Source organism: Malurus melanocephalus, unplaced genomic scaffold, assembly GCF_030028575.1.
Source record: "Malurus melanocephalus ecotype Western Australia unplaced genomic scaffold, MMel_1.1 scaffold_123, whole genome shotgun sequence".
Classification (NCBI taxonomy): Eukaryota; Metazoa; Chordata; class Aves; order Passeriformes; family Maluridae; genus Malurus; species Malurus melanocephalus.
The window spans coordinates 1,428,787-1,455,739 of NW_026623355.1; the positions used below are offsets into that span (position 1 = coordinate 1,428,787).

At 37.8% G+C, this 26,953-nt stretch overlaps 1 protein-coding gene across 3 annotated transcripts in view; it reads left to right on the forward strand.

Moving 5' to 3' along the window:
* RUNX1T1 (RUNX1 partner transcriptional co-repressor 1) overlaps nucleotides 1-26,953 on the forward strand; it is a 111,943-nt gene that overhangs the window by 73,740 nt on the left and 11,250 nt on the right. For all 3 annotated transcript variants that reach the window (XM_057370359.1, XM_057370360.1, XM_057370361.1), the window contains 5 exons: nucleotides 3,689-3,870; nucleotides 11,707-11,957; nucleotides 13,179-13,264; nucleotides 13,887-14,088; nucleotides 22,007-22,075. In XM_057370359.1, the coding sequence (XP_057226342.1) occupies nucleotides 3,689-3,870; nucleotides 11,707-11,957; nucleotides 13,179-13,264; nucleotides 13,887-14,088; nucleotides 22,007-22,075 (790 nt within the window). The remainder of the gene's footprint in view (nucleotides 1-3,688; nucleotides 3,871-11,706; nucleotides 11,958-13,178; nucleotides 13,265-13,886; nucleotides 14,089-22,006; nucleotides 22,076-26,953) is intronic.

Below are 26,953 nucleotides of genomic sequence, written 5' to 3' on the forward strand. Positions count from 1 at the left end.
GGAATTTTAGCTAAGAGGCTTTTTTTGTCTTCAAGACTGTGCTAGCATTGCAATATCACTTCCCAGGACCAGAGTTAGGCTCTGGCCATGCTCCACAGCAAGAGAGAGACTCTTGGGCCCTGCACTCCCTTCTGTCCTAAAGACTTGTCCTGAMGCCAGACTTATTTTCTATTCCCAGCTTTGCCTCTCTCTGTTACCTGATTCTAGGCAAGTCACTCAAACCTTCTTGAAACCTTTCACACAGTGTATATCCTGTCTGGTCTAGATCCACTACAGATTGCTAGGTCTACCAAACGCTACGTTGCAGTCAGAAGCCAATATTTGTGTTGCTGTAATAAAAATTCTGGGAAAGAAGCTACTCTTCACCATGTGTTTGAGCAGTGCCTCACGCCAGGGAGCGCTGATCTATTACAGATAATAAATAGTCATAGAATTGCTTATCTTTCTAACAATTCTGGTTCAGAGAAAGATAAGATGATTCAACTGCAGAAACCTTCCCTGGCTTTTTTTGTGCATATTTCCTATATTAATATCAAGCAGCATTTAATCTATTAAATTTAAGTGGTACATGGTGTACATGTTCAGTACTGGCAACACTGTTTTTCAATAGATGTGCTGTGCATATTTGTTTTAAGTATMAGTACAAATAGACGATTTGATAATTTTTAGTTACTCAGGCTCTCTGAATGCAGTTTTCTTAATTTAAACCTTTATTTTTAATACATCTGTAATAATTTATTTAAACTCACAATTATAAAAACATCAAAGCCTAATTTTGTACTGTGTTCTAATGAAGCCTTTTCAATTTAAATTATAATACTGACACATATCTGTTGCTGATGGAGGAGGCTAAGATACTGCCTAAATCTTGAAGGATATAAGGTCCAATCCAAAACTAGAGTGGGAGCATGTTTCACACATTGAAATSCAACATTTTAGGGTAGTGCAAGCCAGTAATGTCATGTTTGTTTGCTTTCAGTGCTTTCATGGTTGAGAACTGGTTTGTATCTCTCACATGCACAGGTACAGAAGTCTGTCTACAGCAATGCTGGGRCAAATGTGCTGCTGCAGGTGTGTGGAACTGCCTTTGCTGTCAGAGCAGAACCTCTTTGTGTCCAAGGCCATTTTTGTTTCAGAGTCTCTATGAGCATGCTTGAATTGCCTTAGGAGCCCCATCTCACCCTGCTCTCAATAGGGAGAATATTGCTGTTTCATTCTGCATTCAAAAGTAGTTCTTGGTATCTCCCAAAAAACTGTTTCTTGTGTGTCAGGGCCATGGTGACCAGAAGCTGCTGTACACTAGACCTACCTACAGAGAGCTCCTGATTAGTTTTCTCCCAATATCTAATTATTTATTAATATATGGTTTGATCAAGATTGTTTAGAATAATGTCTTGAGCAGATTGAAAGTACTTGAGCTGAACTATAAATTTTTAAATACTGCTTTTCTTGACTTTAAGTACTTTTCAAAATATTACTTTATGCTTTTACAAACCCAAATTATAAGGCATGTAAATCATAGTTTTCTATAATAACTTATACAAAAGTTAAGAAACTGAATGTATCCATGTTTAATACACATATTAAAAGTTGCACATGCTTGTTCTGTGCAAAGAAAATCTGTTCAATCTATTTAGGTAAATTTATCTGCAAATGGTCATGTTTATGTGTAAAGAGCAAGAATGAACATTTCTTTAGGAGAAGGAAAACAAGTAAAATAAATCAGGTTTTTGCTGAACAATTCAAAATTTGGTTGTCTCTGGGAGTTCCCATGTATTAAATGTGTCCTTTTTGTTTGTGATAGTGGATAAGGAACACAAATGTGTTGTTTCTCCCTTCATTAGTCACCTGCTAAGTAGGGCCTCCACATTTCTACTTCACAGGCATGCTGAGATATGATGATAGATCTTGAAAGTGTGTACCGCTATTCAAATACTAGATCTGATTCTTTTAGTTCTTCCAGATATTTATTTGTAARTGTATGTGAACTTCTCCAACCATTTTCTACCATGTGGGGCAGTTCAGATAATTCGGTTTCTTGACTTGTATTCTGTGTGAGCTTTTTAACAGAACAGTGAAATTAAAACAAGTGAAAAACCTTGCTCATGACACAGTCAGTCTCTCTCTCTCTCTCTCTCTCTCTCTCTCTCTGTGATAACCATATGAAAATATACATTTGGTTCTTTCACAAAATACTTCTCTGTAGGTCTGAAAAGATTTCCATATTCCACAACCGTTTTTCCATCCTAAGATGAATAACTGATAGCAATTTCTAGTTTTTTCTTCATTGTGAAAGGTTTCTCATGTACTGACTCTATTCTGGCATTTTTTGTGGCACAGTAGTTCTGCTCTTATGGTACAGCAACAGGTGCTGGAGCATTTGCCATTGTTATAATGCTAACTAATGTAATTTACCAAGATCCTGTACTCAAAACTTTCCAGAACATCTGCTTTTTATTTTGTTCCCTGCACATTACTTTCGGAACTTTTTTGACTTAAGCAGTATTTTCCTGTTTAAAAAAGAACTGGGTTTTTTTTTTTTTGTTTTCGTTTGTTTGGGATTTTTTTTAAGTGGGAGTTAATTTAAAAACAAAGGAAACTATTGAAGTTCTTTGTCTTATCTTTAGTTACTAAAGGTTATGAAATTTAGTGCAATACTTGGAAATTCTGAAGTGCAAAATCATTGTGTGGTAGCCATGGAACAAGAGAGGTCAGGGCACATCACTTTGCTAATAAATAATCAGGTAAAAAATGAGTGGCCTATCTTAGTACTGATGTTGGCACGTGCTGCAAAGAAARGAAGATGTTTCCCAAGATGTGTTACTGTCTTTGCAGAGGGAAAGGACATACAGATTCTACCTGTTCTGACAAAAACTATGACTAAGTATGACCCCAGTAGATGGGCAAAACGTGCTGCCCAGGGATCAATGAGCATTTTTAGTTCTCTTTGTCTGAGTCCTGGTAATCTCCAGCCCATGACCCACGTCCCASTGGGGCCATGAGAGAACAGTTAGAAATCCTTCAAGCTACATCTGGCTAGGAGGAGGATTGTAGCCCTCCGGGTGATTAACCGAAGCTCTGGAACGTGAGATTTTGTTGTAATCTTTATCTTAATGTGTAGCTGCAAGTGTAATGGGAAAGCTGAGGGCAATCCTATTCTCAATCCTGTTGTCCCCAAGGCCCTTGAAGGATGGTGACTGAAAGAGCTTATAGACCTGCAGATCTCCCAGTTTCAGACAATTTCTGAGTACTAGCTKCAGTCTGAATGGGAAACAAATCTTSAGGAAGGATTGTCACTTGTTGAAAACAGCTACTCCATAGGAGATCGGGTTTTGGATAGTAAGAAAGCAGAAGTCAGCCAAGACAGTGCTTTTTCCCTCTTTAAAGATGTGGAACTCAGACCTGATTTTCTCACAGCACTTACCATTTTCTTTTACATTTTCAGTAAACTCCCAGCCTTCCATGCATACTTAGTACAGCTACAACCGCTTTTGGCGGCTGCCTGCTTTCAGGCAGCTAACCACAACAAACCTAGCTGGGGATGAAGGTTCAACTCAGAGCTGAACAGTTTCAACAGTTCAACAGTTTCAACTCAGAGCAGGCTTTCCTCTAATTTCTGATTTTTCTTCTTCATCTCTGCTGAAACGGCTTGCAAGCTGCCCTGTTAATGCGTGCTCTGCTCTTGCAGGCCAATCTGCCCCTGCTGCAGCGGGAGCTGCTGCACTGTGCAAGGCTAGCCAAGCAGAACCCAGCCCAGTACCTCGCCCAGCACGAACAGCTGCTTCTGGATGCCAGCACCACCTCACCTGTTGACTCCTCAGAGCTGCTTCTCGATGTGAACGAAAACGGGAAGAGGCGAACTCCAGACAGGTGAGCACCATTGTGCCTTTCCTGCCCTGCTCGGAGTGTCCRTGGGCCCGAGGTGCTGAGCTCCACCAGCAAGGGGGGAGCGTGTGGGTGGGTGCTGAGGAGTCTCTTGGATGGTGTTCCCTGGGTGAGGGTCCTGTCCTGCCTTCAGGTCCAACCTGACTGTGAATGTTTCCAGAGATGGGGCATTTCCACTTCTCTGGCCAACCTGTGCCAATTTTCACCACCTTCCTCRTTAAAAATTTCTTCCTTATACCTAGTCTAAATCTACTCTCTTATAAGCTTAAAATCATTATCCCATGCCCTGTCATAACAGCCCTGCTTATGCATGTCTACATATACATACATGTACATACTTAGAGAGTTACTTACACATCTGTATTTCTGTGTATATCAATACAGAATGTGCACACACTGGTTCAGTCCCCTAAGGACACACTGTGGTCACATCCACRTGGAAGTAATGGTCAGCACAGTATTATGTTGTGCACAGTATTTCTGTCGTGAAGTGASAAGCAGCAGATCATGCCAACTCCATATGCAAGTCCTTTGCATTTGACATTTTGTTGAACTCAACATTAAATATGAGGAGAGTCGCTAAGCATTTATATTGGGAAGTGCAAGGCAAACCCCAGAGCACAGTCAGGGCTTTGACTCCTTCTCCTGTGCCATATTTCCATATCCATATGTGGAATATACATGAGGATATTTCTTCCAAAGTGGAGGAATGTTCACTGAAATCTGCTTTGTTACTGAGCTGAGAAAAGAGTCCATGCAGAAATGGGGCAAGCGAATGCATGTGGGTGAAGTACAGTAGCTTTAGGGAYACGGAACAGTTTTTACTTTTTGGAGTAAAGTTCTTTGTTTAGTGTTCCAAGGAAATTACTCTTATGGTTGTTTACTTTTAACTGTCTTCCGATGCTAATGTTAGAAATTCTACAGGCATTTGCATTTTACCTTTGGGAGACTTAAGTATTGTATTTTTCACTGATTTGTTTGTCATGGGTTTTATAGTGTGCAAAACCTTTATTATGCTGTTTTGCCAAATACCACTACCTGAGTAATGCAAGTGTCCTAATTATCCTTTAAATGAAAGATATGAAGATTTGCAAATTCAAGAAGCCTCATAACTTTGTACAGGTGACACTTGTGTTGGAACAGACTTAAATGGCACAAAAATAAAGAGAGAACAAAATCTGAAAGCTCACAGTAAAACTTTAGGAATCTCATAGCCAGAAGTGAATGGTAAAATTTAAAGTAGCATAGCCATTAGATAGAAAAATATGTGAAAGTATTTGAAATTAGTTTTYCTGAGATTGTGTTTTAGAAAAATCACTATGGACCAATGAGAAAATTAATGTACAGAGCTCTTTTTATGTTTACCTAGCCTCTTTGCACCAGTTTTTCCAGACTAGACCAGACTGAAGCAACTATTAGGGTTAACACAAGCGTGTTTCTGCACCCTAGAAAGATGTTTAATTTTTGGATTCTTTATATGTATTCTCTTWCTCTGTGCAAGGAAATAACTTCTCCAAAGCTGAAATTTAGCACCTTGGGGCAGTTCTATATGTCCTCAATCTTTGCACAGTAATGTACCAAAACATCTGTTAAAAAGGCTTCTTAATATCTTAAGTTATTGAATAATTTAAATGTCAGCATGCCATTGTCCAACGTCAGTAGCAGACACAACATTTTTTCCTCCAAGGAGACAGACACRCATGAAATTATCTCATAAGCCAGGGAGGTTGTGCTTGACAGAATACAGAGGAGAAGAGGGATGTGCCTTCCTGACAGCCCTAACTTACTCTTTTTTCTCTGTTCCATAAAGCTACAAAGGAAAAATGCAAAAAGTATATCCATTGCTTTCTGTCCTTAGCATTTGGATTAATGCTTCCTCCCATTGAGACCCAGTTTGACAGCGTTAAATTTTGGTTATTTTGTAATAAATACAGTCTCACTTGTGTTATCTTCAGTCCTGCTTGTAAAAGAGAAGATGGGTGGTGCAGACAGAGACTAGAACAAGAATTATGTAATGCRAAGACCCTGTATTGGTTTTATAGCAAAAAGGACATTAGATTAGCCCATAAAGAGACCAGCAGATCAGGAGAATATTGGATTTTAAATTCAGCCTTCACCTTTTAATTAAAACTGAGGCCCAGACCTAGAGAGATTTGGGTCTGGTTTATGATTTTTGTTCTTAGCATTTCCTTTTAGTTAAATTCTGTGCTCTTGAAATTCTTAAGTCTCTGCTTGTGAATTCCTGTGCCTTTGGCTTCACAACTGAAGTCTCTCTTAGGCTGTGAACAACCTGGAGAGTCTTCTTTCCAAGAAAAGCAAACAAAAGTGGCCATCATTGTTCCTCCGCAGGTGGTAATGCAGCTTTTGGGGTGAGGGGTAGACAGTTTAACTTTCTGTGTTATGGGCAAAAGCCTGTGTTTGAATTCCCAGGGTCCAAGGAGGGTGTGTGGTTTGGGGTGTCCCACAGGCCTGCACACTGCAAGGTGTGGCATCTTCTGTCAATTGCAGCCTGAAATTCAGCTCCTTAGTTATGGGGAACTGGTGTTTCAGAAAAACCCATCCTTCTTTTTTGACTCTGCAACYGTTTGCTGTAATGACAAATGCTCACATGAAAAGGGACTCCCAGTGTCCCCATTGGAATGGTACCTTGAGCTTAAAAAATAAATTGGTTTTGTTCAGTCATTGAGCAACAGTCACTGGCTAGTCACATCTACTTCTCCATTGGCTATGACTATAATAAAAACTATACAGAAAAAAAAAAAAAGGAGTGGTAATTTTGGCTGAACCAAGTTCAGTGGAATTGTCTTGTGCACTCAAGAACATGTGTACAACAGATTTAGTAAAAAGAACAAGATGCTTTTGGAAAGATTCTTAAATTCACTGAATTGGAGTCTGCATACCTTTTAATTTGGATAATGTAAGTAAATCAACCACAAAAAACTGTCCTCAGAGGCAGAACATGCCTAGACTGAGTGAGTATTGAAACCAAATACTTGTCTGGCTTTATGGTCATTACATTATTAATTATTTTAATTGTTTACAGAGGAGCACGAGGAAACATCTGGGCATATATATATACATATATATACACCTTTTGTTTAGATMTATAAGTAGTTTTCAAATATACTAATGAAAATGCAGCAGACGATATCAGACATCCTTTAAGAGTAGGGTTTACTGTGACTCCATGGAGTAAATGGAAAAAGATTGCTCAAAGGCCACATATTTCCAGAACTAAATGCAGTTGGAGTAATTTTGATTGAAGATGTGTGCCTTACTGAAGTAAACTGTGGTTTCCTTTTCACTTCCTAAGGTATATGATATATGTATATATACATGCATGAATTGTATAGAATGTGAGTTTATATATATATATATATATACACACACACACATTTATATTTTTCATTTGGGCATGGCTAACTGCATACCACTGATCCCAGTAGAGGCAGAGTATAGTAAAGGAATAGGCAAAGAAAGTGGAATGTGTGTTACATGTAACCACAGTTGCCTCGTGATTTTTTTGTTAAAATCCACATACAGTAATTTTTTCTGCTTATAATTTCAGAACCTTTTTTGCATATCCATTTTCCAATAATTCTGGTTATTTATCTGCATATCCAACTCTACTGTATGTGAGGTTTTATAGAGCAATCTGACAGCAGAGCTTCGTGTTTTACTGAATGTTTTCTTGGTGCATATGGTCTGACACGGATGAGCAGCCACGGTGAGATTTTGGAGTCTATTAAACTAGCTCATTAAAAAGATCAATCTGTTTCTGTAATAACACTGGGAACCATCAGTCACTGCAAGAGAGGAAAACTGACACCTGAGGAGACAACACATTTTGGTAATTTGTTCATGACATGTCATRAACGAAGTGTTCACTGTATTTTGTTTACAAGTTTTGGAGTTTACATTCTACTGTAGTAATTCAAAGGAACTTGGACCAAAGTGAGTTTTTATTTTGATGAATGAATGCTTAATTATAAATTACATTATTTTAAATGCATTAATCACAAAAAACTTTTTGCCAGTTTACTCATCCTTTGAGATTGCTGGGAAGGACTATATGGCATGTGAACATGTGATATAGTGACTTTACATTTAGGACAGCTGCCTACAAAGTGGATATAGGATAGCAAAAAATTCTGTTAGAATAGGATTAATTTTGAGTGAGAAGAAAACAAAAGTGGCCCTGATTGTATTGTGACTTTAGAAAGTGCTGCTGTGGTTGCTGTACACTTGGAACCCATGACAGGAAATACATGTTGAAGGTACCTGGGCACAGAGATCAAGTTTGATTATACTSTTAGGTAAATCTTGAAGAGGCTCTTCAATATCTCAATAAGGTAAAGGATGCTCACAGCTCTTGCARCTGTGCTCCTTGTATGCCATGTGTAATTATGAGGAATTTTAAAATAATTTTCATAATATGAACTGTTAGCAAGGCAGGAATAATCTTTTCTGTAACACAGTATTATGAACAACTACTTTATTCCAGCAAAGCATTATAATTTGTTTGGTTCATCAAACCTTTATTGGTGGAAGTTGGTTTAAATCAAAGCATCTTGCACAAATAGTAGATGAACAGCTTTGTCCCCTTGTAAAATGACTTTAGTAGTGTTCTTTGAAATTGGTGTAATACTCTTGATCAGGTAAGATGTAATTTTCTAGCCAATGCAGTTTTGCATAGTCAGATTTTCTACCCAGGAAATTATTCTTAAATTGCAATAATTTAAAACTGAAATTACAACCTACTAACAACATAAATTCTATTAACTGGGTACAGATTAAAAAGCAGTGTCTGTTCTGCTATCCTTAATCTGAGTAAATCATGGCTTCAAGTAAAATGACCTCTTGTGTGTTTATAGCTGAAGGACCCCGTCTTTATCATATTGCCAATTTTCCAAGTAACAGTGTTAATTTATGTGCACATCAAGGAAAATGGGGCCAACAGGAGCAAGAAAAAAGTGTCAGTCATGTTTCCTACACTTTCACTGTTATTTCCTCTCTACATCTTGTGGTTACTTTGCAAAATCAGATGAAAACAGATTAAAATTGTGACAGTGTTATACTTGGAGCTACTATTCACAATGGTCTGCCAGTTACTGGGAAACAGGAATGCTCTCTCAGGCACCTGGGGAATAGCTGTTGCCCCAAGGGGGTGAGATCTAAAAGAATCAGTGAGACTGAGATCAGAAGCAGAGTAGTAGGCTGAATTCAGAGCACCTGAATTATGGCACTCTTCAGTACCTTGTCTTTTATCACTATATTCAGTATATTCAGTATATTCAGATACAGTAAATTTGGCAGTGATTCCTGTTCTGATGAGTTTCTCTAAGTTGTTACCTTTTAATATATTTTTATATGGTCAGAAACATAAAATGTGTTTATCTACAGTCTCATTCTGATATTCTGCTAAGCTGTTTATTTGGTCAGTGCAGAAAACATATCAACAAATTGTGGAAWTAAATTTTAACACCCAGAAAAGACATGGCAGCCATTACCCAGCATAATAGCAAAAACATGATTTYTATTTCAGTAAATGTGTTTTCAATKGTCATGGTAGTTTCTATGTTGGAGTTCAGTGGATTTGCTGGTGTGTTTTCCAAGCTAAAACAGTGCATTCCAGTTAAGGTAATTAAGTACAAAGCATTCCTTAGAACCACAAAAATAAAACACCTGTACATTAAGGTGCAAATATATACATTTATATGAAAATATAAGATTTTTACATCAAGTTGTAGTCCAGAAAAGGATAACTGGATTGTCAACGTGCCCCAGTTTTCTTCTGCCTTTACTTTTCGTACACTTAGTGATCAAAAAAAAGCCAGTGAGTTGTTTGCTGTTTGTGACTTTTACCCATATAAGTTAGAGAACATTATAACTGTAGCACTAGAGAACTTARGCAAATTAATGGCTTTTCTTGCATAGACAGAAAAGTCCATTTTTTGCTTGKGTGGTATTTTGACTACTGGAATACCAGCACAATGACTTGGACTGGATATGTGCTATGAAAACATACATCAGCAGCTAAATACAAAACTTGTCTTGAAGAACTGTCAGGAACATCACTATCCATTGGCAGATATTGCAAGCAGTTACATCATCCCAAAAGTAATAAAAGAATATATGATGAACCTCAGGTTTTCCTGGTTAGGAGTTTTCACAGCCATGCTGCATTTGTTTTGGAAAAAGGTACGTGCTCTACTTTAGCAAACTATGTCTTTTATACCTGCCCAAAATTAGAATAGATGTCCGGCTGTGAAAGGTGAAAGATGCTCCCCTTTTTGCCAAGTTACAGTTTAATAAAATATATATACCTKCAGCTTCTCTGGCATTAGTAATTTTAGTGAGGTCTCTGAGAAATTGCTTCACTCCTTCTGAAAACARTGCAGCCTATCTTTTAATTTCCTGTTGCTAGTTACAAGATCTTAGTTTGATCCTCTCTCCCAGAGGATATTGACAATGATTTGGTTTCATTCTTCCTCTCATTGGCAGTAAATGGAAATCTCTTGAGGGGCGACAATTAATACATTGAGTGTTTCCCCACTGTCAGTCTTTGAGGGTGGTTGATTGGTTTCTGGGGRAAGGTTTGTTGTAGGGCAGTTGGTTTTAACAACAGGGAAACAAGAAAATTGGCTCAAATTTACTTTTCTGTCAAAGTGTCAAAAACTGTGTTATTGCTAGGAACGATACATTATGCCATCCATTTCTTACAGAGATAATTTTTWAAAAAGCTGGAATATATCAGCAGTTTAATAAAGGTTTTTGCAGGGAGGAWTGAAACCTCAGTTTGCAATTTTTATATCTAATAAACTTTCTGATCAAAGCTAATATTTTGTAGGCTTTCTTTATTCATGTGGTAAAAAAAAACATATTTCAGTGAAATGAAACTTTGCTAAAGGGTTGTGAACCCATTGAAGTAACTCTAGTCTTCCTTTTTTTATTTTAAAGGAAAATTAGTTCAGTGTGAGTTCAAGGTTCTCAGGCAGAGGTGTCAAGTAGAGACTTTTTTGGAAATAGCTGATAGTGAATTGAAGTGTTATCTAGAACATAAAGAACCATTGTCCTTCTCCTAAGTAGCTCTTCCAAGTTGCCTGAGCATAAAACCCCTGTCTAAGAGTAATGGAGTGGGAAAACCTAAACATTTCTGAGGAATTTATTCTAACCACATCTTCCTCCAAAATTAATGACAGTCACAGCAGCTTTGACTGGAATAGCCCAGATGATACAGAAATCTCTGAAGGATGCATTTCTCATCTTGTTGAGTAAATTCTTTCCCAAAGTCTCATTGTGACACTGATCTGGATGGGAGCTCATGGCATGCTGATCTTCAGCACACTGGCATGCACTACTAGACTGTCTTCTTGAAAAAACTAGCATTTATTGAACTGCAGATTTCTCCTAATCACCATAAGCACTACTACTATAGCACTACTGAAGTTAGGAATTTCTTGGTCTCTAGCTTCATGTACCAGTTGATTATTTCACCTCTGCAATTGCATGTGTATATCCACCCCATCAGCTGGTGATCTCAGTGAAGGCTGCTTGCTCTCCAGCCCCTCCGTAAGTGGCTCCATCAGAAGTCTCACCCCCTAGTATTTCTCCAGTTACAGGGATGGTTAAAGAAGGTGAATGTTTGTTTGTTTGTATGTTTCAAATGAGCATTGTTAGGAAATGTTCTGCAACACCACACACTTGGAGCAAAGTGAAAAGAAGAAACTTTAGTTCCTGAGKCTGCATGTGTAGGTGTGGGTGCATGTTCCCAAGCTCTGTTCACTAAGTGAATTAAAATTCCTTTGCTTTGTTTTTCAGAACCAAAGAAAATGGCTTTGACAGAGAGCCTTTGCACTCAGAGCATCCAAGCAAGCGGCCCTGCACTATTAGCCCAGGCCAGCGGTACAGTCCAAATAATGGCTTATCTTATCAGCCCAATGGTCTGCCTCATCCCACCCCACCTCCACCTCAGCATTATCGTTTGGATGATATGGCCATTGCCCACCACTACAGGGACTCATACAGACACCCCAATCACAGGGACCTCAGGGACAGAAACAGACCTATGGGTAAGGCACGTTGATTTTCTCCATTGCTTTTTTAGATTTTTCTGTTTCCCTTGTAACTATATTGTGAACAGGATTTTTTTACCCACTGTTTAGATATAGCCTTTATGGCTGTTTGTCCATCCATCTGGTTCTAATGGCCTTATTTCAGATTTATATTTGTAAAAGTGGATTGAACTGTGTCTTTAAGAGGGTCAGAAGCRGGAGCAACCTGTGTTTTCAAAGCTGCATGGGTGACATGGACGCTCAGGTGTATGGCAGGCTAGGATAGGTAGAGCCTTTTATTTTTCTAATCCTAGATTTGTGATGATAACACATTGATTGATTAAGCTTGATTTCAGCCTAGAGCAGAAGAAAGTTGTTCTGTTGAAGAAGAGAAATGTTCTGTGTGTGACATCTCCAGAGTGTGGGATGTCTACAGAGGACGTGAACAGCAGAAGCGCCAGCCACATCCCGCACAGCACGGTTTAGTTTAATGGGATGTCTGATGCTCTTGGATTTTGCTTCACATCTGCACTTACTGTTCTTCCTTGTTTTAAACAAATCTTCAGTAAAAGAGGAACTTACAAATATTCAGCATCTGTATAGAGGAGGCTAAACAAAGAACAAGTGTCGGTTCCCCTTGAGTGTTGATAATAAATATTGGCTTGGTTGTATCATGTTGGCAGCTGCTCTGATATATGTGCTACATTTTAAGCACATGTTGTTTAAATATCTGTAAAAGGATGAACCCTTAGTGATGTTCTGTTGACATGGTAGTAATTACTGTATTTAGTGAAATAACACTGAGTTTATACTAATATTTTTTCAACCCTCCAAAGTACAGCTCATATTCGATGCACTGAGTTACCAAATAATTGCCTTGTTGACTTCAAGCAGTGCAAATGAAAAAWTATATCTTGTATTATGTTATATTTATGTATATAATAATTGTATTTAGTCAGAAAGAGTTATGTTCACTTTTGAAAGGTCATYTTGCAACATGTAGAACTTAAAGAATTGAAAACATTAAGTTGAACAAAACACTACCATCTTGTGTGGTGAAAAGTACTAAAGAGAACCTAGAGCAAAGTTTTTAAGAAGCAATTTTTTTTTTGTTGTGGCATTCCTGATGCTGGAACAGGTAAAGTATGAAGTTTTTGTTTATAGGCTTTTTTCTTCTSCTTTTTTTTTCACCATAGAGGACTCCCAACATTGTAAATATGATTTGCTCCTCTTTGGCAGGGTTGCATGGCACACGTCAAGAAGAAATGATTGATCACAGGCTAACAGACAGAGAATGGGCAGAAGAGTGGAAACATCTTGACCATGTAAGGGCTAAATATACTTTTGTGTATGATTGTCTAAAGGATGCCTTTTAAGATAGGAATTTAAAATTTTTCTTTTCAAACCTATCTGAAATCCAGGACAAGTTCTGAAAGCTTTGCTGATTAAATCAGAGGGCTTGATGTTCTCCATTAGACAGTTCATATCAGGCCTTGCTGACAAGTGTCTTCTGCAGTACCCTAATYATTACAGACTGCCAAAAGAGGAATGAACTTTCTCTATAAATGCTGGATCTGAGACTTGGATTTGCTCTTGAATTGATTACCTCTTGTAAATTTTGTTGGCATTGGTTTTGGACCACAACTTGTTTCCTCTGTGGTGCCATGTAATACTAGCAGTAGGACTACAGACTGTTCAGTCTTTTTCTCTTTGTCTTTGCTCTTTCTCTTGTAAGTCCCTATCTGTATAGTTTAGGATCAYCAGTTAAAAAGGAAGGGATTGTCATTCTTAAAGCAAGTCTAGAATTTTTCTGCTGTGCTTAAGATGAACAGAGAGGGACTCCTTCATTATTAAAACCCATGCACTCAGTACATTTTCTTTATCATTATGTCACTCAGTGAATAAAATATTCTTCTTTGTTTTCTGCTCCATCCACCACTGTGATAGTTGTTGAACTGTATAATGGACATGGTGGAAAAAACAAGGCGATCTCTCACAGTCCTACGGCGATGTCAAGAAGCAGACCGTGAGGAGCTGAATTACTGGATACGGCGGTACAGTGATGCGGAAGATTTAAAAAAAGGCGGTAACAGCAGCAGCAGTCATTCCAGACAGCAGAGTCCAGTGAATCCAGATCCAGTTTCATTAGGTACAGTATCCTCACTGAAAATCATGTACTGATTCTCTTTAAGCTCTGCTGAGTGAGAGATGATGTTTGCATTTGTTCTTCTGATTCCTCCGTTACAGTGATGATTCCTCTCTGCTGACTACTGRATTAACTGTAACTCTTATGCCCTAACAGTGATGTTTCAGGGTTGAATGGCTTGAGGTTTCTTGGGCAATGCTTGGTAATTTCCATTCAGCAAAGTAGTGGTGGGATGGGAGGATAGACTGTCGTGTAGGGGTGGCAGAGAAGTGAGATGTGCCCGGGCTCTGTGTCCCTTCTGACTCCCTCTCTTGCCTGATTGTTTAAGAAAATCTGTAGGTGCTCCTGGATTGTTTGCACCTTGAAACAGAGGGCATTCACCTTCTCAAATCAAATCACTTGACTTGGAAGTTGTATTACTAAAGAAATAATGTGAGTTGTACATATACAGGCACTTCTTAGCTTTACTTGGGTTCTGTTTAAGAAAGGAACAAGATTTGGGATGCTCACAGCCRTGTTCACATAATCCTCCTCGGTCTGTGTCCATCACTGCAGCTCATGCAGGTGTGTCTGAGGTAGTTTGGGTATGTTTATTGTGTGGTTCCATGGAGCTATATGAGCTTGGCTCAAGCTGCAGAGCTTGAGCTCTGGGGGCCCTGCAGCSACCTTACAAGGACCAGACCCAGCACTGGGCTCTCACTCACCCCTGCAGACCTTCACAGTCACTCTGGCATGGTACTGCACACAACTACTCTAAGAGGACTCTGCTGTATAAAAACAAGCTTTTACTTTGGGGAATTTCCATAAGTTATTAGTGTTTTGGCCTTCTTCTGCCCTATCCCCTCAATTTCATGGCAGGTATGGTTAAGAAACACATCTTGGTGATGACTTTTTATTGTTCTTTGCACTTTTGAAGACAACAGCAGACTATGCTTGCTTGTCTAATATTGTCTTATTAAAAAGTTAATTCATCTACTCAAAATCATCATAAACTGTGCTCATTAGTAGAATTGGATATGTGTGTTATTTTGTAACTATATTTTATTTTTAACTGTTTTCCTTTTGCCTTTAAGAATTACTTACTAAGTCAAAAACATATTTAATTGCAAATAGAAAAACATATCTAATCCCATTTCCATCATTGCCTTGGTAAATCTCTAGAGTTATTACTGTAATATTTAGTGCCTGTTGATAACAAACAAATCTTTTGTGTGTGTGTGTGTGTGTGTGTGTGTGTGTGTGTGTGTGTGTGTGTGTGAAATTACCTGAGTCGATAGCTCTATAAATGTGCTCCAATCAGTGGAAGGAAGGGTTATGGAAATGCTGTTCCAAAGTTCATTAATAAGCCTAGTCCCTAGAGGAGCCCTTCTCAGAAAGTATTCAGGTAATGGCTTGTGCAAAGAGTGCTAAGTGTGATGTAAAGAAAGGCTCATAAATACAGCATCTAAAATGTTGATCACATCTGCTGCTTCAGGAAGAACGCTTATGAGTGATCTAAAGCAGTGGCTCACTTCTCTAGGAAAGTTGTGATGCAAAAAGAGACAAGCCATGGTGCTTGTGTAGGTAAAAAATGGAAGGTAACTTAAGTGCTTCTATTTCCCCAAGGAAACTGGGACTCATTCATGATGTTCATCAAAACTTTRTAGACAATATTGCAATTATTACAAGAAAAATAATCATAACCATGACAGCAGTTACAAAAGATAAAATGAAGATCAAGCATGCAGTTAGATCTCCATATWAGCATTTGTTTGTGTATTTGTCAAGATCAATTCTTGGGAACAGCAAAGCCTGTTGGCTTAAAAAATAATAATACAGCACAGCCTTAGGCATTGGACTCATCAGTTAGCTCTGAAGTAGTGTGGGTACAAATGAACTGGTTGGAGTGAGCCCATTCAATTTTAACATGTCCATTTTGGTAATTTGGTTGAAAAAATACTTCTGAGACTCACAAACATGAAACTTGGACTGCTTCAGTGGTGTGGCATCCATGTAAATTGTAAATATTGGTAAGAAGTGCTTTTATGTCTGACATGACAGGTAGAAGATAATTACTTTGGAGTTTATGGAAAGGTAATCCTTGTATTTCCTCAAATCTGGTAGTAATCTAGTTAACAAAATGAAACCCCTTAACATTCAGAGGTATAATAAAGCCAAAGCAGTGTCTCTGAGCCTTTAGATGCTTTAGGTCTTTTAATTTTAGTTTTGAAGTGAGGAAAATGGGATTGAAAAATTCTTCCAATATTTTAATTAAAGTACCACAACATATAAATATTTGGGGGTTTACTACAGAGATTCTAAATGTGAGTGATTCCTCTTTGTACCTTTTTTTTGGGGTTTATTTTTTTTTTTTCCAACGAGGTAATCCACCCTTTAAATCCATCTTGTATTCTACACTAGCAAGGGAGAAAAAMAGGGGGCCATATGGCTACATTGTCTGTGCCTTTGTTTCGTTTTCTTTTCAATTCAAATATTATCACTGAAGTGATAACTTCTCACCACAAACATTATGCTATAGTCTTCATAGATAAGAATTTTCTTGCTGAAAAACTCTGAGCTGAAATCTAGCATGGATAGTTWGCATTCAAAAGTAGTTGAAGAAAATTCTGGTTATCATTTTGAACCAGTAGACTTTTTCCTGACAACGATTTTTGTGCTTCTTTTAATTTGACATCCCTGTAAATCATGTTGAGCATGGCAGTTTGCAGTACATGATCAATATTTCTCTGTTGATATTTTTAATTAAGAAATTAAATGAAATATTTGATCATTCATTTTAATGCAATGTAATCCAATACACGCATTAGCCAGCTACAACAGGTTACAAAGCTCCCATTATTCTCCAAGAGTGTGCTGAAGGTAAGATGGGTCTATTCTGCTCGGTCTGAATAATACATGTTTATGAAAGTCTAAAAATGACTCAGACTTTATATATATTCACTTGATTAACTGTGATGGTCTATGAAGTGAATAATACATCATCYGACTCCTCCATTTCTGCTGAAGAATTTCAGTACTACACACTGCAGCAGGACTGCAACTTTCATCCTAATAGTGAATAATTACACATATCAGACACTGTATACTGAAATACACACAGTGGGATAAATTAAAGATGAGGGTTCTTCAGCATCGTGGGTTATAAACAAGATCTATAACCATACAGAGTGCAGCTGTGGCTCTAGATAAGTGGAGCAGGCACACATCAGAAGGTCTGCAGCAGCGTTGATATTTTGTATCTGTTGAATTTATCTGAATGGAAATCTTACAAAGTAGAGTTTGAAATCTCCAACTGAAGAGTGCCAATACCTGCAGGATTTGCCTCAGGAAACCAGGATTCTCAGAAGTGTATGAATTTGTCAAAAACACATAGGTTAGCCATTTCTTAATACATTTTTAAATGTTAACCCTTTCAGACTCTATTTTCCCTAAGGCTGTTCACCGTCGTGTTTTCAGTGTTAGTTCCTGCCAGTACATGTCTACTCGTGCTGTGATTATAAACCCGTTCCTTGGCCATTTGCACATAATCAGCATTGCTGTGATATGCATGATATTCTCAACATGAGCTAGCCATAATGCTGTGAATACCACAGTAACATTTACAACTTGTAATTCTAGAATGTAAAGCCTCTGTGATGCTGGTCACTGATGACATTAAGTACTGCTCTTAATCCACTCTCTGCCTGGGAGGTTTGGGCTAGATTGTGGCTTACTGAACTGCACGCTGTTAGGTAGGTCTGCAGCTGTGGAAACATTGCATGTTTGTATTCTCAGTGCTCACTTCTGACTTGGCCTCTGCTTGAGGATGGTTCAGTAACACAGTACCTACGTGGTTTTTCTTTTCTCGTTCTTTTAAAATGTGAACACAACTATGTTTTTAGCACAATTTCAAGGGGTGTTGTAATAGCCACAAAAAATGTGTTAGAGGGCAAAGAAGGGCGAAGAAGTAATAAAAATACTGGCAACCTGTGCCCCTCAACAAGGTTTGCAAGGTACCCTCATTCAGTATTACCCACCTTCAGATCTGTATCTCTATATTTCATTATGTGGAACTGGCACACTTTTGAACTTGACTCTTACAAACAAGGCAGTGAATATTTAATATTTTTTGTTCTGATAAGGTTTTTTTTGTTTGTTTTCTGTGTCCCACCAATGGTGTTTCATACAATAGAATGAAACAGAACTTGCATATGAAATATGGAAACCATATAAATTTATAAAAAAATACATATTTAATTTGTTCAGGRCTGCTTATATGTAGCTTTTATTATTCTTGAGCCTTAAAATTCAGTTTGGCATGTAGAGTTTTGTTGTCCCTACCCATATTTTCATAAAAACAGTAAATTCCAAAAGATCATCAAAACATCAGTTGTAAATCTCTGTTTCTTGCTTCTTTGTATTATAGACTTGCATGTCACTGTCCAGTGATAAAAACATCAATTATTTTGTTTTGATAATGTATCTTCTGTCCTTCTTTCTAAATGTAAGTTAGGCTTTTTGAGAGTTTTAAGAGTATCTTTTCCTTCTAAGTCTTTCTATTCTGTTTCCTTGGGTTTGAGCCTTATTATCACATGAGAGTTCATATAATTTACTTGGTTCTAGCGTTTTGTCTCAGTTTCACTCCACAGATCCATATTTATGGCTGCTCTTAAAACTCTCCACATCCCTGCACGTCTCTCARTACTTTCAGCACCTTGTCTCTTTATCTTAAAGCCACCAAAAATGTTCAGTAGAATGTGAGAGCTGAAACCAATGCAAAATTTTTGTGGTTTTTTCATGTGTATTCTTTTGTCTCACTGCAACAAATTTCTTTCTATTTCACAAGTTTATTTCACATTAAAATAGAAAATTCCAATACCATTTTTGACACCAAAAACCTCTTTTATTTTTGCCTCATTTAAGCACTTACGGAGAAGTACAGAATACTCTCATATATATATGCTTTTTATATTCCTTATTGGGCTTTTTCATTTGCTTCAGTAGGAACTGGACTAACTATCAACACATGCTTTCATGCCTTGCTATGAATTTCAAGTAAATTCAGTGGTGTACCTACTGTTGTTCTGCATAATGACATTGTTGCATTTTCACCGTTAACAAACCTTTGTTATTATGCCTGACATGTAAAGCCTTTTCCAATATCCGTTTCTGAATGATCTGCCTTGTCACTTCAGGTTATTCTTAATTTTGTCTGATTTCTTTCCCTTTCCTYACAGGCAGCATTTACTTTGACTTCTAGGTGCTGCACTTAGTTAGCTAATATTATATGTTTTCCTCATTATGGCTTTTTGCAGTTGCTTTTACATTTAGTATTTTAGAGTCTTCACTCAGGTGTGTTAATCTTGGTTTGAGTTTGCTAGATGTCCAAGTTAAGATCTTTTGGGCTCCAGTTTTGTGCAATTTTATGATTTTTAAGCTGAAAGACACCATACCTTAAAAACAGTAATAATGCAAGATTTATATCCTCTGGTCATTTCCTGTAGTTTAGCCTCAGAAAGAAGATTGTTTTCAYGGACTCATCACCACTGACTAAACAATAGCCATGTTACTAATATTTTTCTTGCTTAGAAAATATGGTTTTTATTATCTTCATAAGTGCTTCTTGTCTTTTTTTTGTGCACCATTCCAAACTATGGGAAAGTCTCTCATAAGATCTTGATTTAATTCTTCTTGCAGAGGATCTCATTCCTCATGTAAATAATTTGTGGTTGGAATAAGAGCTTGATTGATGTTTATGTTTTGGAAATTTTAACAATTAGCTGGCAATCTGGTCATTTATGTCATTGAATTCCATTTTTGGAAAGTCATGTGTACCGAAAAATCAGTTCCACATCTCTCTCTCTCTCTTTTTTATTTTTTTCTTGTTTTTTCCTCCTCCAATACTAAGTGCAACAGACTTAAATCAAGGTTATACTCCCCTTGCAGTGGATGGTACCTTAAATAACAGAAAACTGAATACAAAGTACAGGACATGAATGCAAGAAACCCCTTGTTTTGCCASATTTGGAGCCAGGTTGGGTCTTTTMCTGCAGGCATTTCATAAAGACCAAATAGGAGTGGTTTAATTTTTTGGCTTTATTTTTCTTGAGCCTTCAAACAATGTTTGCTGCTGCTGCTGCCTCTGTCCCTCTAACTGAACTGGCACTGTGCCTGTAAGTCTAAAAGCCTCTAAGGGGTGAGAGAAGTGTACACAAGGCTATTTGTCATCTGCAGAATCATGCAAGCCAAATGATACCGAGAATTTTCCCATTTTTGGTATCAGGTCTGAAATTATCTATCAAGTTGATTAAATCAATATAAATAGTTGTTTTGCAAAATCTACACACACACACGCACACACACACACACACACACACTTCTTATTCTATGCTTGAGAGGTGTGAAAGTCTGCTGACAAAAATCCATTTTAAATTGCTGTCCCATACCTTAGTGACAAACAGAAGAGCTGGGTAAACTACTCAGCTGCCTGTCAGATGGGAGGATGTGCTCCCAGTCAGTGTCTGCAGATTCTCATGCTAGAAAATACATCTGTGAAACAGTGCACAGGGATTGGGATTCCCTGCTCTCTGTGGAAAATGTCCCTGTCATTTCCACCTTTGTTAGCTGCCCACAATATTGTCATCTTTTAAAAGCATTTAAATTTATGTGGGCTACTGTATATAAACAGTACTGCATGGATACATATGGTAGTGTAAAAATGGTTTGTCAAACCTCATGTTTCAATCTTTTTCTTAAAAATACTGCCTTTTGACCACGTTAGTGAATACGATACAAAAATATATATTTAGTGAAAATAAGTATTCAAAGAATGGCACATATACTCTTGCTATATTTCAAGCTCAGACATCAAACAGGTATTTGATTTCTAGCAGCTTCTCTAAAAACATTCAAACCTGTCTGTAATGTAACAAATCGTTATTTTATTTAGACAATTGAATTCTGATACACAAACAATCGTAATTATGGCTGTGAACTTAGTTTTGTGTGTTTGGTAAGGGTTTTTTTTCATTTTATCCTCTTAACTTTGAATAATAGTTAATTAGTTTTTAAATTGTATTTGAAAGGAGCAGCTTTTGATCTGCTGAGGRTCTGTATGCTAAATTTCTGGCCAAAGTGAATTTTCTTTTTGTATTGTCTGATCTTAGGTCTTTGAAGTCCCTGTGGAAGGGTTCTTGCTGATTTCAGAACTCTTAGGYCCAGGTCTAAAGGTTAAACCCTTAAGAAAAAAAGAGGAGAAAGAGCTGTCAAAATGTGATTGAAATATCTGGGTGAATTATGAGCTTCAGCTCCAGTGAGGTTGTTYGGCAACATGTATTTAGGGGCTTAACCTAAAGTTAAAGGTTCTGTTTTTCAAACTCTTACAGCTACAGTTGCCAACRTGGGCTCAGATCTAGGAAAGTATAGCTCTGAACTTAGAGAAACACCCCTTTGCTTTACTGTGGACAGCTTATTTGATCACTGTAGTGACATCTTGACTTTTATCTGCACTTGTCAGTAGCCATTCTTCTTGCACAGAGCAGAAGTGCCAAACCTGCACTGTTGCCCTCTTTCCTTTTCATAAATACAATGACAAAGGACAAAGCACATCACTCCCTCAGTTTGTCTCCCAAAGCCTCCCTTAAAGGTGTGAATACTGTCATGCAGAATTGACATAAAACACTGTAAAATAAAAATAAAATGAATGTCTCAACTTGGCTTAAGATGAGACATTCAAGTCATAAGCATTTGTCTGATCTATGTGACATTCATGAGCTACAGCCATGGCATCCGTTTTGTTTTGAGGGGAGGAAAACTTCAYTTGATTTCTTTGTCTGAGCAATAATTAAAGAGAAAAGGTATTTTTCTCTAAGCCTTGTTCTCAACAAGAAAGCRTTGCTTATGATGCTCTTTCTTTTTCCCTCTTCACCCACTCCTCCTGCAGAATCTCATCGGGAATTCCTTCACAGGCCTGCGTCTGGATACGTGCCAGAGGAGATCTGGAAGAAAGCTGGTAAGAACTGTTTAAAAACACCAGCTTAGTCTTCTGGCAGCTGTGTGCAGTTGTTAATGCACTGATGTGAGGAATGGGGAGGCGGGGGAAGGGCTTACTAGTAACAAGAAGAAATTGTGTTTAATAATCTTAAACTGGAACTGATCAGGACATTAAATTATTTTATAATAGAAGCATCTGCTGTTTGTAGTTAGGGGAATATCAGTACTTCCAATGTGGGCCCCTATTTTCAGGGCTTCTAATGGTTTCTGGCTGCAACTTGATATGTTGAAAATCAGTCTGTTAGTAATTTAAAAAAAAGAAGTTAGTGTGGGTGAGTTTTTTTAAGCTTCAGGGTTCTTACCTAGTTAAGGTAAGAATTCCCAAAGGAGGGGAAAAACCTAAGCACACCTGTTAAAAAAAAAGACTTCAACTATGCAAAGTTAACCATTCTTAATTTAAAAAAGATTTTGTGCCTGTCAGCCCCCAGTGAAGCCTGTGCTCATAAACCTGCAGAGTTTGCAATGAAGTCAGCAAGTTCGCATCTCTGCAGCTGCTCTGGCTGTTTGCAGGGCACTGACAGCATCTGCCTGTGCCTGGAAAGCACCCTGGGCAGACGTTGTGGTTGTGCAAAGTTTTCTTAACRCTTGGAAACTCTGCCTGAGCACAGGAGTTTCCTGGCAAGGATCCYGCTCTGGTGCTGGAGCTAAACCCTTTGCTCTTTTGACACTGACATCAGAGCTTCCTTGTTTTCAGAGGGGCCAGGAGGCAACTGTGAACTCCATCAAGATAGTTGAGGAGCTGTTCATACACCCAAACACACCCCCCTTTTGAACACCTGTATAACCATGAGGCCCATAGCAGCTGTCTGAGCAGMAGTTAATGATTAAATGGCAAATATGCAGCAGTGTGGATGCTTTCTGATCAAATCTCCTGTAAATGCTTGTGGATTTCCAGTATATTTTGAACTAGATACACAATATACATGTAAAAATGTTATTCTGTGGTCTTGTTGCATCAGACAAGAATTTGTGTTTTGTGTGTAATGTGGGTTTATCATGCAAAGTCTCCATTTGTTAATATGTTAATGCTTTTAGAACTATTGCATTTTCTGTGAGAAATGGTAAAACAATGTACATGTTCTTGGTTTTGTCCAAGAAAACTGTAGCTTTTGTAACTCAGTGCCCAGGAGTATTTTTATATTGCCATATCTATGTTAACATTTTAAATGAAAAATGTGAAAAATAATGCAATCCCAGGAAACCTCACTAAGAGGARCATTATTCAATTGAATTTCAAAAACTCAACTCCTCCTACAAAATCGAGGGTTTCATGTCATTTAGCATCGGGTCATTTRTGACTCATAGATTCAATACAATAAAAAAAACCAAGTTTCTTCGTAATTAGCACAAGTTAATTTAAACTTTGGGCTTGAGTTACAAAATTGGATGTGCATTCACATTGCATGTATTCACAAAAGGTAGTATACAGGAGCTGTGGCATCTTGTGAACGTCAATGTCATCAGTTCCTTTGAAACAAAGCTTTTCCTTTGGTCCCATTTCCAGTCTCTTATTTGCAGGCTGATGTGGGTATAAATCAAGTGAACGTACCTGAGAATAAAAGAAGTGTGACTCTGCAGGATGCATACCTGTTACTAAGTCTAGGCACACATCAGAAAGCATACTGCTTTCATAAATCATGGTCCTACATTTTCAGGAGGGTGCTCTGAAATTGGAGGTCTCCACATTTCATGATCAAGGTAGTAAAAGTGCAATTCAGCTCTGTGAGAACAGGCCTCTGATGCCATTTGTCATGCTCTGTACTTTCCTGGCTGGGCAGCAGCTGCCAGTCAAGAAGGCTGCAAATCCCTCACAGGTCATTTCTGCTGGCTTGGTGTGGATCTCTTGATGTGTCAAATGTCTGTAGAGACCAATGTGCAGAGAGCTGAATCAAGTATCAAAGACTGTTTGGGATGCTGAATCTATTGCACTGAAAGAATGTGGCATAAAAGCAGTTAATAAGCAAACTCAAAAACATGTGGAAAGGGGATTCACTTTAAAAGTTTTGGAGATTGATAAACTCCAGTGTAATTCTTGAAATGCACCAAGTTGAGCATGTGCTTTTTTGATTGCTGGAGCAAGGACATATTATGCAGTACTGTGTGAGTTAGAAGCCATGTAAGGCCATTTCAATTTCATACATCAGTAGAAAGCASTCATCAGTGCCCTGATTCACCTCATTGAATTATGGATATGGGGATGAAGAGTCCAGGACAAGTTCTTGGTGTTCCTCAGTAGTCAAGCGGGTGGGAGGCAGGTAATGAGCATGAGTCAGATCATAGGTCAGATCATAGGTTGGGTGATTTGCTCKCTGGAAATACATAGTTCCCTTTATTAAATACAGAGAGGGTCTCAGGCCTGTTGTGGAAATTGTTTTCCCACCATTCCTGTCACTTAGCCAGGCCCAGTGTCCATGGCAGTCCAGCTGTAAGCTCTGGAGTTACAGAAGAGGAATGAAATGACAGTACTTGGGTCCTGTACACTGTACAGAGTAATCCTTAGAAAGAGGTGATGATTTTTGGACTATGATGCTGAGATCACTTTTTGTCACCAACTGCCAATGACYACCCTTGCCAGGGTCAGCCTGAGAGGGAGATGGCCCAAAATGTTGTGGTGGCACAGGACTGCACATCTGCCCACCACCTTTCTTTTCTCATGTGGACAAACATGCTGATGATGTGAGAGCGGTGACCAGGAGCTGGTTGGTGAATCATAATTTTGGGTGAAAATTAAATACCTCTCCTAAGTCCGCTCCAAGGACCTCAGACCATGCTGAGTAATGCCTATTACACATAAGCTATTTGCTCCCTCTTCTCTCGTGTGTTAGTGCTGCCCAAAGGGAAGGAAGATTTCAGCTGCATTTCTAAAATGACAGTGAATTTGTGCCAAGAACGCTTAGCATTGCTGGGAAGGCAGAGAAGATGCACGTACATKCATCTCGGATACTTGGTTTTAAAAACTTCCAGATTTGTGCTTTCTGATATTGGAACCTAATCACTTTTCCTTTCTCTAGAAGTGCAGGGAAAAGAAGAGTGATGGTGTCATTCTTGGTCTTCATAACTCAGCACTGTCATGGCRAATAAAAATCTCCATCACTATCACTCATAACACAAACATATCTTAAACTGTGAAGTCTGCATTCTATGTCTATAAAGTATCARTAGGTTGTGAAAACATGTAGTTGAGAAGCTGTGAAGAAACTCAGTGTTATGAAATTTCACCTGKTTTTTCAGGTGTTCATGAGTTTGTAATATATTGGAATAATGATGGTGCATTGTGACCCAACATATTTAAACTTACTTATTTTCACACTTAGTATAGCAGAATACAAATTCTGTCATCAAATTTAATGGAAATATTAAAATCCAATCCACAGTTCAGGCCAGTTTAAAAGCRTCAGTGAGACATATGGCCTCATACGCACTATCAGGCATTTTCATGCTCTCAGTAGTGTTACGCAAAACTTGCACAATATAGAAGATAGAATATAATTTTCAATTTCCATATTTGGACTGAAAAGAAGTAGATTATCTGGGATGAAAACCTAAAATTAGAAGTCCCTGTAAAAATGTTGTGATTATTTTGCTTCTATTTAATATAAGAAAGGGGCATTTCTAACTACTGCAAACACCCAACTGTAAAACTAAATTCATATGATGTGATGAAAGTTCATCATGCCATAGAAAGATAATTTCTATTCATAACAAATAACAGCAAGAGTACAGATTTTCCTGAAGAAATCCACTTTGTCAGTAACTGCAGTTCATAGACACGAAATGCCTGTATTTAAGTTGTCTCATTTTTCTGAAAATGGTAATAAAATTGCATCTGTATGTTTGCCTGTGTATATTTCTTTTCTCGTGATCAGTGAATGGTTGCAGTTGGTAATAAATATTCAAGCACCTTGCAAATGTCCTACCAATTCCCTTTGCTGATCTGTGTGTGCCTGTGGGACTAGAATAGGAATGCATAATTTAAATATAAATTGCCTGATTTGCATATACAATTAGACTAGCTGTAGCTTTGATCGTAAGCAAAAATTATTGTCCTGTATTGCCACTTAGATAGAATTTTAATTCACCTTGAATATTCAAAGTAAATTAAGCCTTGGCTGTATGGTTGAAGGGTATGATTTTTTCCTCTCCTGAGGCTTTCCCCTAAACAACATTTATGGTAGGGTAATATAAGGGCATATTTTCAGCCTCATAAAAATAAAGGCATAAGTTTTATCTCTAAATCCATTCCCACCCCCCTGAAAACTTCAGTTGAAGCATCTCTTCCAGACGTGCACACATGTAATGTGCACATATACTCCTCAATAGAACTCTTCTTTCATTTTAGCTAGTTCAGTTTTAGTCAGTACATGGCTTGAAGTTAAGTCTTCATTGTAATTTGCTTAATAACTGAAAATGGAGATCTCATGTAGCCATTCCTTTTTAAATAACAAGCRCAGAGCTATCAGACGTAACTCAGGAGAGTGACTGAGTATCTGTTTGTAAGAGTTATGTCTGTGTGTGCACACGTGGGCTAAATACATGGACTAAACCTCAAACCCGTGACACCGTTCTAATACTTAGATTTTAATCTACAGTAAAACGTTTTTAATAGAAATCTATGGTTTTAATTAAACAGAACATTTAATTAAGGTGGGTTTTAAGTGCATGAAACAATTAAGTGCAAACACTTGAATGAAACATGTCATAATTAGTTTTAATAGAGTGTTAATTGGTACTAGGTTTGCCAAGTTAATAATTACTGCTTATTAAATTTTCAATTAATCATTGTCATTTTGCTTTGAATAAAGATGAAAATTAGATAAACTAATTCAGGGGGAGGATG